Here is a 14342-nt window from a genome sequence, read left to right on the forward strand (position 1 = left end):
TCCTGTAATTAACTCCTAATTTATTTCAAACAGGGGGGAGGAGGGGGGGGGGGAGAAAGGCCCCAGCCTCTGCCGGAAGAGCCAATGGGAGGCGAGCGTCCGTGACGTCACCGCCAGGGCCCGCGCTGATTGGCTGATCCGAGTCTCCCACTTCCCCTTGGAGGAAAGGCTCAGCTCGCTCCCGGCTCGCCCCTCCCGTCTTCCCCCCCAAAAAGTTGGAGCCGCCGCTGCGGGGCCGCCACCCGAGTCGCGCGCCGGGAGCTACGTGGGGCAGGGGAGTCATGGCTTCTCCGTCCATAGGCAATGACCTGTTTTCGTCCGATGAGGAGGGCCCGGCGATGGGGGCCGGGCCGGGCCCGGGGCCCGGGGGCGCCGAGGGGGCTGCGGAGGAGCGCCGCGTCAAGGTCTCCAGCCTGCCCTTCAGCGTGGAGGCGCTCATGTCGGACAAGAAGCCGCCCAAGGAGGCGTCCCCGCGGCCAACCGAAAGCGCCTCCGCCGGGGCCACCCTGCGGCCGCCGCCGCCGCCGCCGCTGCTGCTGCCGCCGCCGGGACCCGGCGCCCGGGAAGCGCCCAGCCCCGGGTCGCTGGTCAAGCCCTTCGAGACGGCCTCGGTCAAGTCGGAGAGTTCGGAAGACGGGGCGGCGTGGATGCAGGAACCCGGCAGATACTCGCCGCCGCCGAGTGAGTGCGCGCCCGCGCGGGGACGACGGGGGGACCGGAGGGGGAGCTGGGGGCTGGTTTCCAAGGCCGGGGGGGGGGGTGCGGACACCCCGGCTTCGCGCTGCGCCCCCCGGGAAGCAGGCGCGCAGCTGTTCTGGGCCCTTCGTTACCCCCCGAGGTCCGCGCGCCCGCTGCAGCCTGGACACCCCGTGGGTACCTTCCGCGCAGCGCGTGACCCGGGTCCCCTCGCTGTGCAAAGCGTCGCGCACCGGGGCGGACTTGTTGGTCTGCGGAGGGCGAACCGTAACTGGGTTTTTATCGTTTTTCTCTCACCCCCAGCCCTGCGCTTCGGGGAACTTCGCTTACTTTTGTAATATTGCCCAACCGGGAGGGGGGTCTCTTGCCTGGGGTGGGGGGAGTGAAAGGGGGTGTTTGACTTCTTCTTGTCGAAGTTCACAATCCTGCTGCTAGGTGTTGCCCTCCCTTTTAAAGATGAGCTAACCGAAATCTAACCCGATCTTGGAAGGAAACGATCATCTTCCGTGGGTCCCGCGGGTGTCGAAGCAGGATCCCGCCGGAGGGAAGGTGGCAGAGACTTGGCGCGGGGAAGAAATGCGGTCCCCGGCAGCCAGCGCCTCGCTGGCGAGGGTCCTGAGCTTCGCTGGGAGCGGGCTGGGGTTTGCAGCACGGGGTGCTGCTCTCTTGGCCCACAGTAATAATTAACAGCATTCCAGCGGCGCTTGAGAGCTTTACCAAGTGATGCTCACCAGATCGCCATCCTTGCTGGAACCCCGAAGTGTAGGCAGAGACGGGGGACCTGCGCTTAATCCCCCTTTTTCAGACACCCAAACTTTAAGAGGACTCAACTTGCTTGAAGCAAGTCACCGATCATGGCTGAATCTGGCTAGGTGTACCGGTGACCAAGCCCTGCTCCTCTGTAGGTTGTGAGGGCCATCTTTGATCCTTCTCCCCAGAGAGACCAAGCAGAGGCCCACACACCTGCACCCCGCTTCCTGCCAATGAGACAGGAGGGCAGAGAGTTCGGTCCAGGAGAGCTGTTATCTCCTCCAACTTTTGCATCCATTTTTTTTGGCCCTTGATCATTTGCAATTTGAAAACATTCCCCCCGCCCCTCGCTTCTTTTACTTCTATCTCCTGGTCTTTTAGAGAGTTCTGTACACACATTGTACCCCCAGGAGAGGTGGGAAAATAGAGAGAGGGGGGGGCATTGTGGAGGGACCTTTCCCAAAGCCGGAGAACCACATCTTTTTCCGTTTACATCAGTCAAGCCCTCAAGACTGGAGTGTGTGGTGTTTTGTGAACAAAACAAGGCCATATACCTAGGCGGCAGTGGCTGTCTGTCCGTCTGGCATCTCTCTCCACCCTGTGCGAAACTCCAAAAGATTCAAAGGGTGTGGAGAGCCAAGGACTCAAAGAATTTAAACACACCTTCACCCAGTGGTTTACAGCACTTTTAACCATATTATCTTAACCGGTCTGTGTGGTGGCAGCAGCTGGCCTCCTCGCAGCAGATGACATTTTAGCCCAGTGCGGAGGAACCAACACACCTCCGAGTTTGGGCTTGACGGAAAGAAATTCGGGGGACATTGAATGGCGGGGCTCTGGACGTTCTAAAAACTCTCACTCTGAACCTTCCCGTGGGATCAGTGTTATTTACTCATGTTATTGACGGTGAGGAAGAGGCTCAGAAACTTGTAGAAACTTAGTAGTTTTGACGAATATCGAGTACCTACATATATATCCCCTAGGCCTCGGCCCATACGTGCCCTGAGGCACATCAAGATTTCGGGCCTTCCTAGGAATGGTGTCCCGAGGTCAGAAGTCCCACTTCCTTAGGTCTCCGGGTTCTGAGATGGCACGTCCCCCCACTTGCTGTCAATGTCCCTGTTACCAAGTGTAGTCTAGCTTCCCGTCTCAGTAAGTCAGGCTTGGGCCCTGGGTGTGACCTTCCCAGGAGAAAAATTGGGAGATCAAAAAAAAGGGGGGGGGGAGGTGTTAATTTTAAAACAAAAAGTGGGTTATCTGTGCTTGGGGCCTGGGGGTCCCAGGAGCTCCTGGCTAGGGAGCCCAGGGCGGGGAGGGAGCCACCCGCCTAGGCTTTGGTTTTGTTATTCAGAGGAAGTAGGATAAACGCTGTTTTGCTTTGTATATAATCGCATCCTTCCTCCGGCTGGTTTAAAATGGGGTGGGAGGGGTGGGGGCTGGGAGGAAGCCTCCTAAATTTTTGGCTTTGATGCACGTGTGTGATCCCATTCCCTGGATCTCATAATTCAAATGCAGCCCCAAGGAGCAGGCAGGATGACCGTGCTGGGAGTCGGAATTGCTTCCAAACTTACGAGCAGGATTAAGTATAGACAGTATAGGTGCTCGGTATCTGAGCTGAGTCAGCTGGGTCCTCCCAGGAGCCGGGCCTGGTTCGCGAGGGCTGATGACTTCACAGGGCTTGGAGTCTGTGATGGTGTGGTTAGTTTGTTTGTAAATTAAAGAGCAGGTGCCCTGGTTTACTTAGGGATTAGCATATGCAAAAGCTACACTTCTGTTGTGGCTTCTTACCCAGACCTCTCCCAGATTTCTGGGGTGTTTTTTTTTTTGTTTTGTTTTTTTGATTGCAGAAAATCACTACCTTTCTCTTTTTGGGTTGCTTAAAGTGATGATTAATAGTGTCACACTGGGACAGATCCCGTTTCTTGTTGGAAATGGAGGCTGGGTTGGGACTTGCACTGTCACCCTCAAGTATGAAGTGTAAACTCTGTCTTGGGCCACCAAAGTAACAAAACAAGAAATGCGACATTCTCCCCTCGAGTCCCTTGGAGTTATTACTGTGGCTACATTTGGAAAATTAGCATAGCTCATAAAAGCCAAATACAGCAAATTGATTGTTTAGCGTTCTGTTCCCCAGCTGCCCACTCCTTCCCCTTGAGGAAAAGGATGCCCAGAGTGAGCCGATGTTAGGGAACCACAAGGGTGCCCAGTCCTGGGACTTCCTACAGTCCCCTCCAGTTTAAATATGGGGTCTGGGTGCTGCTGGCGTGCCTTTCTGTTGCTTGTTATTCCCTCATAACAAATCCTGGCGACAAAGTAATCATTTACACATTGGCTCTAAACCATGGGCTGGGGAGAGATGACTAAGATGTCATCACCTGCCCTCAAGTCCGAGGCGGTGTGATTTCCCCTGACATGTACATTTGTGGGCCAGTGGATTTTTCTCTGCCTCCTTAGTCAAGTTTACGATACAGAAGCGCCCAGCCAAAACGCCTAGCCCACATCCAGATCTGTAAAATGATGTTCAGTTTTTATGATCTGTAGACTGGATGGGGTGACAGCTATGGCAGTTTGTGGCTATGTGGGGCTGCTCCCCAATCACAAGATGCTGTTAATTGACCCCAGACCTTTGTCAGTTTGCTGATACAATAGCCCAACTTGTCCTGATGCACAGAGGGGACCGACCCACTTTTTAAATGAGATCCTTTTCATTTTCTTTTTTATATGTGATGATGTCAGCATTGAAGGAAGTGAGGATTATTCTGAACCCAGACTGCATCTTAAAGACAAGAGAAATTAAGTTCAGAAGAGATGAGTTTTGATCCCAGACGTAGAAGGGCCTGTTCTAAGGTCTTCTACTTCCATTAGTCTAAGACTGTTTGTTTCCCACATAGAAAGTTCTGTTACACCATTCAATTCCCAACCATTTCGTTAAAAGCCTCAATTAAAAAAAAAAACGAAACAAAAACAATTTATTTATTTAAATATGGTCCTTCTCCACCCCTATTCCCCATCCCCACCCCCTCAAGAAAACCACACCTGGTTTTGACAGGTATCTCTTTGAAAGATGAAAAGGGTGGCCCCCTCTTGCGCGCATACACCTGAGGAGAAGGCCACTGCTCTGCTAATTCGCTCCCTCTCTGCCTCCAGGACACATGAGCCCCACCACCTGCACCCTGCGGAAGCACAAGACCAACCGGAAACCGCGCACACCGTTCACCACGTCCCAGCTCCTGGCGCTGGAGCGCAAGTTCCGCCAGAAACAGTACCTCTCCATCGCGGAGCGCGCCGAGTTCTCCAGCTCTCTGAACCTCACAGAGACCCAGGTCAAAATCTGGTTCCAGAACCGAAGGGCCAAGGCGAAAAGACTGCAGGAGGCAGAACTGGAAAAGCTGAAAATGGCTGCGAAACCCATGCTGCCCTCTGGCTTCAGCCTCCCTTTCCCCATCAACTCGCCCCTGCAGGCAGCGTCCATATACGGAGCATCCTACCCTTTCCATAGACCTGTGCTTCCCATTCCGCCCGTCGGACTCTATGCAACTCCAGTCGGATACGGCATGTACCATCTATCCTAAGGAAGACAACTTGATAGACTCCATGATGGGATGCTTGTCTCCATGGCTTCCCCCCGCCCACTCCGGGAAGGCAGCACCAAGCCAGCACTCTGCTACCTTCCTGCACCACTACCCTCTGCAGCCGGGCTGACAGGGCTACAGACACTGTTCCAACTCCTTCCTTAGGCTGCAGGCCACCACGGGGGTCCTGTTTTCTCCGGTGTCATATTCCAGATGCCCTCCTCTCCTTTCACAAAGATTGGCTCTGAAGGTTTTTATATATGAGTATATAGAAGAAAATATAATACATTTCTATACAGCAAACATAAAAATTCAAATTATTTTGAAAGACAAAATTTATATACATATATCTATACCTTTTTTTTTATCTATAGCACCTAAAAGAGACTGCTTACGTTCCCCCCCCCCATTTTTTTTCTCTTATAGGGGGAGACGTTATTTTTTTTGTTTGTTTTTAATGGCTGAAATTTGGTGATTTCGATGAAATGATTGGCTTTTGCTTAAGGAAAGCAGATATTAGAACTAGACACAAAGTGCATAGGCGATATAGATATGGAGAGATTCCTCCAAGTGACAGGGATACAAAAGTTGTTTGAAGTCTTCCATGCATGAAAAGACTAATTAGATACTACCGCATTTGGCCTTATCCCCCTCCGCACCCCCCATGTTGCTAAAGACATTGTTAAAGGTTTACCTTTCTTTTGGGTTAGATCAATAAAAGGGGAACGAGAAGACTGAGCAAGCCCAGGGTAAGGTGGAAAACAGAAGTACTTCCTAATTCCTCTTAAGGCTGTTTGTTTAACTCCATTTCAAATGATTGGAGAGTGAAACTTAAAGCCTGTCGGGAGGAATTGGTGTTTTCTGTGAAATATACTAGGTATGTCAATCCTCACACTTTGCAAAAAGTGTTCTTTGGGGGAGGGGGTGTAGTTAATTCTCTGCTTTAAAAAATGTCTTGTAACCATTACCTTATATGCTAAGTATTCTTGAACAATGACTAGATCCTGAAAGGAAAAAAAAAATCATGCTTCCTCTGTGTGTGTTACCTATTGTATGTGCTAAACATATTAGAAAAATTGATACATTTTTAACATGTTGGGGGCAGAGGGTAAAGCCATGTTTTGACTTGGTAAAAATGGTGTCACACAGCCCCATACAGCTCCCTGGTATTTCAACCTCCTACCGGTCTCCCCCCTCACCCCCCAAACCAGTATACATTATCCCTTTGAAAGGGTGTCTTGTATAATTTTATATATATTTTATTGAAGAGTTATTTCTTATCTCTTATTCCGAATTAAATTAAACGTTTGTTTTATTGCAGTCAAGTCTGTCCAAACTCAATTATTTGAAGAGGCATTCTCTCTCTGTTCTTAGTTGGGCTTAGCTCAAAAATGCCACTCAAACCGGGGGTGGGGGGATTAGGAAGCTGGTGATTTTTATTATTATTTTAATGTGAATCAATCAAGAGTTGTGGCCAGATTCAGCCTGAGGAAGGAGGCCGGGGGGGGGGGGGGGGGGGGGGGGAGGTGTCCATTGAAAAATAGCAAAATACTTGGAAATATTTCCTCCAGCAGCTTGGGTTACTCTTGGAAAAGAAGGGGAGTTTTTCAGACTCCAGGGAAAGAGGGTTTTAGGAGAGACTATGGTGGGGGCTGAGGCACTGGCCAGCATCTTGAGTGCTCTGTAGAGGATCAAGGGAAAATCTTGAACTTGAAATGTCCCATCTACCAAAACAACAACAAACTTAAAAGCTGAGGAGAAGGAACTTATGACTCTTTGCAAATGGGGCTGGCAGCTATTAATATATAGATGCTTTCACTGGGGGTGGGGGCATCAGATCGCACTCCCTTGGCTCTTCCCAGATGAGGGCCGCCAAACAAGATCCTCTGCCCGAGGTCTGGAGGAGACAGGGGTTCATTCGAGTCCCCTTTGCTTTCCAGCTTCTTTCCTCTGGATTCAGGGCGGGGGGGTCAGGCCTGGGCATCGAGTTATCTTTATGAAGATAAATTGGCACTGATCAGGAGAGGCTGAGAAGCGTCTTAAATTCCGCTTTCTGCTGCACAAATGAGAAGCTGCTACGGACGGACGGACGTATCACACCTTTCAAAGGTCTAACGGGAATCTCCCGTGACCCTGGTGGCGGATGGATGGATGGATAGATGGATGGAGGATGGAGGCATCGGATGCACGGAGCGCCCGGGGCGGCGCTGCGGGAACTGCCGCTGGAAAGATGGCACCTGGCGCCTACTAGGCCTGGCGTTTCTCCTTTTTTTGTCCCACATTGTCTTTCTGCCAGATACCCAGTGTGGAGGTCTCAGAGGTCTCCGAGCCCCACTGCAAAGTGATCCGTGCCCAGGATCTCCTCGGAGCCGAGCCGGGGCTGAGTTCTCACCCCTCCACAGCTCCATTCCCAAGCTAGCCCACGGAGCGCCCCAAACCTCTCCTGCAGCCCGAACCCCTAATCCCAGCCCAGAATACAACTACACTTTTTTTTTAAGGGGATGCACTTGCCAAAGCACAAACCTCTACCCCCCCCACCCCCATTAGCCCCTTTGCGTCCACCAAGCCTCCTTCCCAGCGCCTCTGGGACCCCGCAGCCTCTGGGGATCTGAGCCCTGGTGGGGAATCCGCAGATGCCCGCTTGGGTAATGACTGGGTTTGCACCCGGGCGGAGGGGGTCGCGATAAACAGAGTGTGCTATTTGGAGAAAGGAGGCGTCGTCCTGCCTGGCCAGCCAGGTGGATTGGAGAGACTGCTTGGGTGGAGGACTGCATATTACACCAAAAGCCCCCAATCCCAAGGAAAAATCGGCCTGTAGAAGGAGAAGAGTTGCTCAGTTTCAAACACATGCATGCGTCCCAACGCTACTGGGCGGACAGGTTGCCAGCTGAGGACTGAATCGGGTTGCAGGGGCCCCAGCCCACGGCTGGAGAGGTCCCGTAAGGCCGCAATGCGCCCGGCTCTGAAGTCCCCTCCGAACCCCTTGCCCCGAGCTGGGTTCGGCCTGCTGTCACCGTGGTGCCCGCTGTGGAAAGGCTTGCCATGCCTCCCGAGACCAGTCTAACCGCCTGCGGTACCTGAAGGATCCTGCCTCGCCAAGGACCCGCGCAGCTGCGCCTTGGGAAGTCAAGCAGAAGATGCCTGGCTTTGGACACCCTGGCCCGTGCTGCCAGAGGCCTGGCCCACAAATCCACTCACCCCCTTACTTCCAAGGCCTTCATCCGAAACTTTCCAGAAAAAGCTCTTCTTTCGGGAAAGAGGGGAAGCGAGGAGAGGGAACCACATTATCTGAGCTCCCGTTAAGCGCCAAACTGGGCATTTTCTCATACATCCAACTTAGTCATTGCATACCCGACGGGGAGGTGCCGTCCCCGACACTTGATGGTTGAGGAAACAGGCTCAGAGGGTGGCTCATGAAGGGCACAGAGGTCGTAAGAGGCAGCATGAGAATTCAGCCGGTGGCCAGACGGGAGCCTCCCGTCCACGGTGCGGGCCTGCGTTGCTCTCCAGATCCCGCAGCCCGGGGACCTCTCTCAGGGTTCCCTTTCCCATGCCTCATTACTGTAGGGGAATTCCCACCCCGGACCCCCCTCATTCTCTCTCGGGGGACCCGGGGCTCAGGCTGACCAGCCTCCCCGTTGGATCTCTGGAGAGGCGCTGCCCCGTGGGGCTGCAGGTAGTCAAGAGAAGGCCAGCCTGAGAGCAGGCGTCATGGGCACCACGTCTGCCTGACCCGCCTGAAAAGAGGAGCCCTGCCTGCCTTTGAGCAGAACCATGTCTGTCCCGATGAAAACTCTCACGCCATTCTTTGCTATAAAAGCCCCTCATTTGCCACGGGTTGGTGAGGCCATTCCCCCACCCCCCACTCCCTCTCCTCTGCTGGGCTTGGAATAAACATAAACCTTGCATATAAAAGAACCCAGGGCAAGCGCACTGGCTCGAGTGCCTGAGAGCGCGCCATCCATCGCGCACACACCCTCACACACCCCTTCCTCCGAAATCACAGGCCAGGTTGGTGAAGTTGGTGGCGCCAGTTTCTCCTTCAATGTTAAGGAAAACAATTTCTTTTCCCCCGGATTGGTGACGCCGGGGGCATCTTGAATGAAGTTGGTCGGAGAGCACCGAGGAAAAGTCTCCTGTCACCTCCTGGACTGCTCTACCTTTCTCCCACCCCCCAAGCCCCTGTCACCTCCTCCCTGCTAGGAACCAAATAAAAAGCAGGAAAATGACTTTTTTCCAAATAGCCCTGCTTCAAAGCAGAACAGGGGGACCAGGCCACGGGAACCCTGAACCCTGCCCCGATAAGGCTCATAATAATCAAATCCAAACTCCGTCCCACCTCCTCCGACTTTTTCCAGCCTCCTCCGGACCCCTCTGCATTTTGTTGATGAAAACACTTTGATGTCCCAAACAATTATTATTATAATTTTAAACAACCTGGTATTTTCCATTACTAACGGCTCGGGCTTTGAAGTTACACCTCATAATTTCCTAAATTAAATAAATCATTTTAAGTTTGCACTGGGAGGCTTTTAATAGCAGAGAAAGGAATATCATTATCTTATTGAGACCCAATTGTGGTGGCTCCAGCTTGGCTGTAGCTGCGGGCAAAGTAGACTCACTCTAACAGACATACTTTATTAACCTCCCATAACTCTTGAAAGAACATTTTTATATTTTCTTTGATTTCCCCCCCTCCCTCTCTTGTTTTAAAGCTGTCCCAACCTTTAATTAGTGCCTAATATGAAAAACATTATTTTTTTAATGCTATGTAATTTACCAACGGCAACAGGCCAACTTAACAATTGTTTATTAGACTTGGTTTTTTCACACAGGGCAAAGAATGCCGCTCCAAACCCAACTTTTCATGGGTGGTTGCACTAATTAATACAGTGTCTGAGGCTCCTAGGGGTTTTTTTTAATATTGAAGCCTGTGGGGGCGGAAGGGGGTTTTAGAAGTCCGGCTCCTGCCGAGGACGTACTCCTTCTGATTTCTTTCATGCTGTTTTGATCCTGTCTGTGGGGTCAGCGCAGACAGGAACTGTTCCCTGGCTCTGGAGACTCCAGGGAACCCCCCAAATCACAATCGAACTTGTGATTTGTTGCTTGGGGGGGCCCAGGTTTGGGGTGCAGGCAAGCCCACTGTTCACTCTGCACTTGTGGGGATGGATGCCCCTCTTGCAGCCTGGAGAGGGGGGGGGGAGGGCTGGGGTTGGGTTGGAGTTAACCTGTTTGGGGGCAAATGTCAGCCGTTGAGGGCAGCAGGCTCTGGGCACAGAATTTGCCTGAGACTGAGGCCGGAGGGGCGAAGGAGGGACCCAGGGACCCTGGCCGGCTCTTGCCTCCTCTTTGCTTTCTTACTTCTTTCCCCTCGGTTTCCTCATTCTTCTGTCTCTCACCTTACCGTTTTCATCTTCAGTCCCAACCCCCCCCCATCTCCTTGTTCTTATATCATTTCTTTCTTTTCTCTTTTATTGACATTCATTCTTTTCCACGTCTCTCCCACGTTTATCGAGTTTTCTTTCCCGTCTGTCTTCTCACAGTCTCCACGATTCCTTTCCGCACTTCCATTCTTCCGTTTCTCTCTTCTTCATCTTCTCTCTCTTTTTTTCCCTGTCACCTTGCTCCTCCTTAGCGTCTCAATATTGTTTGTTTTCTATTTATTCTCGTTCCGACTGTCACTTTCTCTCCCCCACTCCCGCCTGCCCCCCCCCCCCCCTCTGTCTCTGTTCCCATTCGGTCTTCCCCGGTTCCAGCGATTTCGTGCCGGATTCCGGGCGTTGCGCGCCCTGGAGCAGGGAGCCTCCTCGTCACCACGACCCTTGGGCCACCTGCTCTCCCTTGCTGCACCTGGCAGGCGAGCCAAGGAGGGACTTCCTCCGCAGGAAGAAGGCAGGTCCCTCGGTTTCCCCCCTGGAGCCCGTGGGCGTCGCGGGAGAGAAGGGGCAGCAGCGCCAGGCCGGGAAGAGCCGAGTCCCCGCGCGCGGGCCCCTCTGCCCCGCCCGCCGCCGGCAGCCCGTTTGATGTCGCGGGCCCGGCAGGAATGCGGCCGGGTTATCAATCACCCAGCTGGATCTCGAAGGTCTCGGCCTAATCACATTTAATTGCTCGTGGAGGCCCACTCTCGCCCCGGGCCGGCCGCCGCGCTCAATTACTCCCCAAATACCAGCCGTCAATAAGTGCGCGCTGACACCGGCCGGGCCCGCTCCGCCGGGCGGCCCGGGGATCTCCGCCGACCCGGCGCCCGCCCCCCCCATGGTTAAACTTACACCTCGCCGCCCCGAGGGGCAAGCGGAGCAGATAGGAACAGCCCCCCTTTTATTGGGCGCTTCCTGAGCGCCAGACTCGGACGCCCGGGAGTCTCACCACCGACCGGGGAGGGTGGTACCGGCTCCATTTGAGTTCAAGGGAACCGACAAGGTTCCTTCAAGAACATGTCCAAGGTGGCAAATGGAGGCAGCGGCCCAACTTAGAAGGGACCTCGCGACCCGGCAGTTCCACGGGCCGAGGGTGGAAGCGCAGGGCAACAGCGCCTCCCAGAGGCGGGAGACTCACCCGGGGCCCCGCGCGGAGGGGCGCGTCCCGCACCTCCAGCCAGGTACTTCTCCCGGGGGGAGCTTGTTTATTCCCGGATGCAATTCTGTGGAGTAGCCCCACTTTCCAGATGAGGACCCTGGGGCCTGAGCCGCCGTGTGAGCTGGGGGGCGGGCGGGGAGTGTGTGTGTGTGTGTGGGGGGGGGGACGGACCTCGCTCTCAAACGGAGGCCCTAGCCTGTCTCCTGTCTGAAAGTCACCCTTCACATCCATGTCCACTCTTGACCTTCAGAGCAACCCTGGAAGCCAGGAACTGCGGGTTCTCACATGAGCCCAGAGCAGAAGAGTAAACCTCAGAAGGCGGAAGGCACCCACCCAGCCGCTGAGCTCTGCCCCCAGAAACCAGGGGACCCCTGGTTCTAGCCCTGTCGATGACACTAGCTCGCTCGTACCAAGAGCCTTTGCTTTGGAAAGAGCACATCGTGCCTCTTTTTTTTGGTAGCTAACCATTCGTGGGAAGGTGATAATTATCCATCTAAACAAGACGAAGAGGGCGACACTGACTTCTCACTGCATGAGGCCAAATGGCTTAAGTCCGTTTGCAACAATATTGACATTAAATCTTATGTGTGTGTGTGGGGGGGAAGAACACAACACACACATATATTTATAATAGTCAGTTATGTTAAATATGTATATAATGGCCTGACCTGTGGTGGCGCAGTGGATAAAGCGTCAACCTGGAAATGCTGAGGTCGCCAGTTCGAAACCCTGGGCTTGCCTGGTCAAGGCACATATGGAAGTTGATGCTTCCAGCTCTTCCCCCTTCTCTCTCTCCCCCTCTCTCTCCTCTCTAAAAAAAAAATGAATAAAAAAAAAAATTAAAAAATTAAATATGTATATAATGTGTTCCATCTCAATAAAGATACCATCAATTATAATAAGCATTTATAAAAAGAAAAATGGCCAATTATGATGTAATATTTAATTCCCTAGAATTTTGTTATACTTATGGGCTCTTATCTTTAACATTTTTCTAAAATTTTATATATTGATTTAAGACAGAGAGGAAAGGAGAGAGAGAGAGATGAGAAAGAGAGAGAGAGAGAGAGAGAAGCACCGATTTGCTGTTCTAGTCATTTACGCATTCATTGGTTGGTTCTTGTGTGTGCCCTGACCAGGGGTTGAACAGCAAGCCTGGCATAGTGGGACGATGCTCTAATGGAGAGACCCAGCCATAGCCTCAGCTCTTACAGTTAGAGCGCTTCCAAATTAAAAAAAAGAAAAGAAAGAAAAGAAAAGGTGAAAAGGATGAGAGTCATCTGAAGTCAGTCTCTGCTTTTATTCTTCACCCCTTCTCAATCCCTCATATTTATTTATAAAATATATTCCAGTGTCCAAAATACTGTCCTCCTCATGTGGCCCTCCAGGCAGGATGCGGGCATTATAATTCCCCCCTGTCATACAAAATAAAAGGGTGCTCAGAAGGGTGAGCTAGCCCCCCCCCCCCAAGGTAGCTTCCTTCAGCGAGGATGCAGAGCCAGGATGAGGTCAGTGCCTCACTAGACTCGAGGTCTGTCCAGCTTCTCTCTCTCTCCCTCCCCCCCCCTCTCTCTCTTTCTCTTTTTTTCAGTGGGCTCAAGAAAAAAGTGTACAGGTATCTGAGAGGGGTTTCTGGGTTGCAGGGCCTGATAGAAAACACGCTATTTTAGTAGCAAAGTTCTGCCTATTTTTATTTCAGTGCTGAGAATGCGTGATGATGGAAAAACTGACTGTGTAGAGAAATGGTGTATAAGACGCTAAGTGCCTCCTGAAATTCCCATCACAGAAAATCACCTGAAAGGTGGTGGTGATGGATGAGGCACTTATTGATGTGAAATTGGCCAATTTAGGGCAAGTCTGAGGGCTGCAGAGCACTTTCCTCCTCCTCCCTCCCACCCCATCAGCAGCTCACCCCCGTCTAGTCTTTCCGGTTGGATTTCTCTTTGTTTGGCGATGGGAACAGAGAGGAGCCAAAAAGACAACGTTTAAAAAAAAAAAAAAATCCCAGGGGTGGGTGTGGGGAATAGGATCTGGGACTTGAGGATTCCCGGAATGCAACTGTGCGGTGAAGTCATCCCAGTGGGTGGGGGTTTGGGGCGGGGCATCTCGGGGACAAGTCAGTCTTTGGTTGGTGCCCTTTCCAGGCTGCTGGCACAGGGCAGTGGGAGAGGGCCCCGCCCCTGAGACCAGACGTGCAGATTCAAATTATTCCTAGGGTTAGGGGCATCTCTGCCCTACCACGATACCCGTTAAGCCAGAGCCCGCTCTGATGAGAAGAGAACACTGGTTTTTCCCTCTTGCAAGAAGTGGGCGAGGACGGAGGAAATTTAGATCTTAGGAGGAAAGAAGTAATTAGAGTGAAGGCAGACGATTGTCTCTGAGTCAGGGACTGGTGAAAGCTGAGGGGGACTCACACGTCTCTTTCAGGGACAATAATGCCCAAATTTGTGCCCCCCACCCCACCCCAGGCAACCCCTGGCTAAATCTGGGACTAGAAAGTGGAAACCATGTGCCTTTTAGAACCAAAATAAAATGAATGCGCAAAGACTCTTTGGTTCAAAGGTACAATATTGACCAGCGTGTAAACTAAATCTTCCTTCTCCTTAAATCAGCAGCAAGTTCAGAGTTATTTCACCTCACACACCAGCGACCCTGAACATGGATCCTGTCACGGCCCAGGAGTTTTCTGAAATTCTCCAAACGGAGTTATTCAAACACACTACAAGTCAGAAGAGAAAAGATGATGCT

The 14342-nt window shown here is 52.3% G+C and overlaps 1 protein-coding gene across 1 annotated transcript; it reads left to right on the plus strand.

The window, feature by feature from the left end:
- The first annotated feature begins 217 nt into the window (after positions 1-217).
- MSX2 (msh homeobox 2) lies at positions 218-6305 on the plus strand. Its single transcript, XM_066277622.1, has 2 exons — positions 218-681; positions 4594-6305. The coding sequence occupies exons 1-2, from the start codon at positions 282-284 to the stop codon at positions 5016-5018; spliced, it is 825 nt and encodes a 274-aa protein (XP_066133719.1). The 5' UTR covers positions 218-281; the 3' UTR covers positions 5019-6305.
- The last annotated feature ends 8037 nt before the right edge of the window (positions 6306-14342 follow it).

The sequence above is a fragment of the Saccopteryx bilineata genome, chromosome 4 (assembly GCF_036850765.1).
Source record: "Saccopteryx bilineata isolate mSacBil1 chromosome 4, mSacBil1_pri_phased_curated, whole genome shotgun sequence".
Taxonomy (NCBI): domain Eukaryota; kingdom Metazoa; phylum Chordata; class Mammalia; order Chiroptera; family Emballonuridae; genus Saccopteryx; species Saccopteryx bilineata.

Excerpts from the sequence above, each read along its gene's own strand:
- MSX2 (XM_066277622.1), top strand. The coding sequence starts at position 282 with ATGGCTTCTCCGTCCATAGGCAATGACCTGTTTTCGTCCGATGAGGAG. Across the intron at positions 682-4,593 it reads CAGATACTCGCCGCCGCCGA|GACACATGAGCCCCACCACC; the intron begins GTGAGTGCGCGC and ends CTCTGCCTCCAG.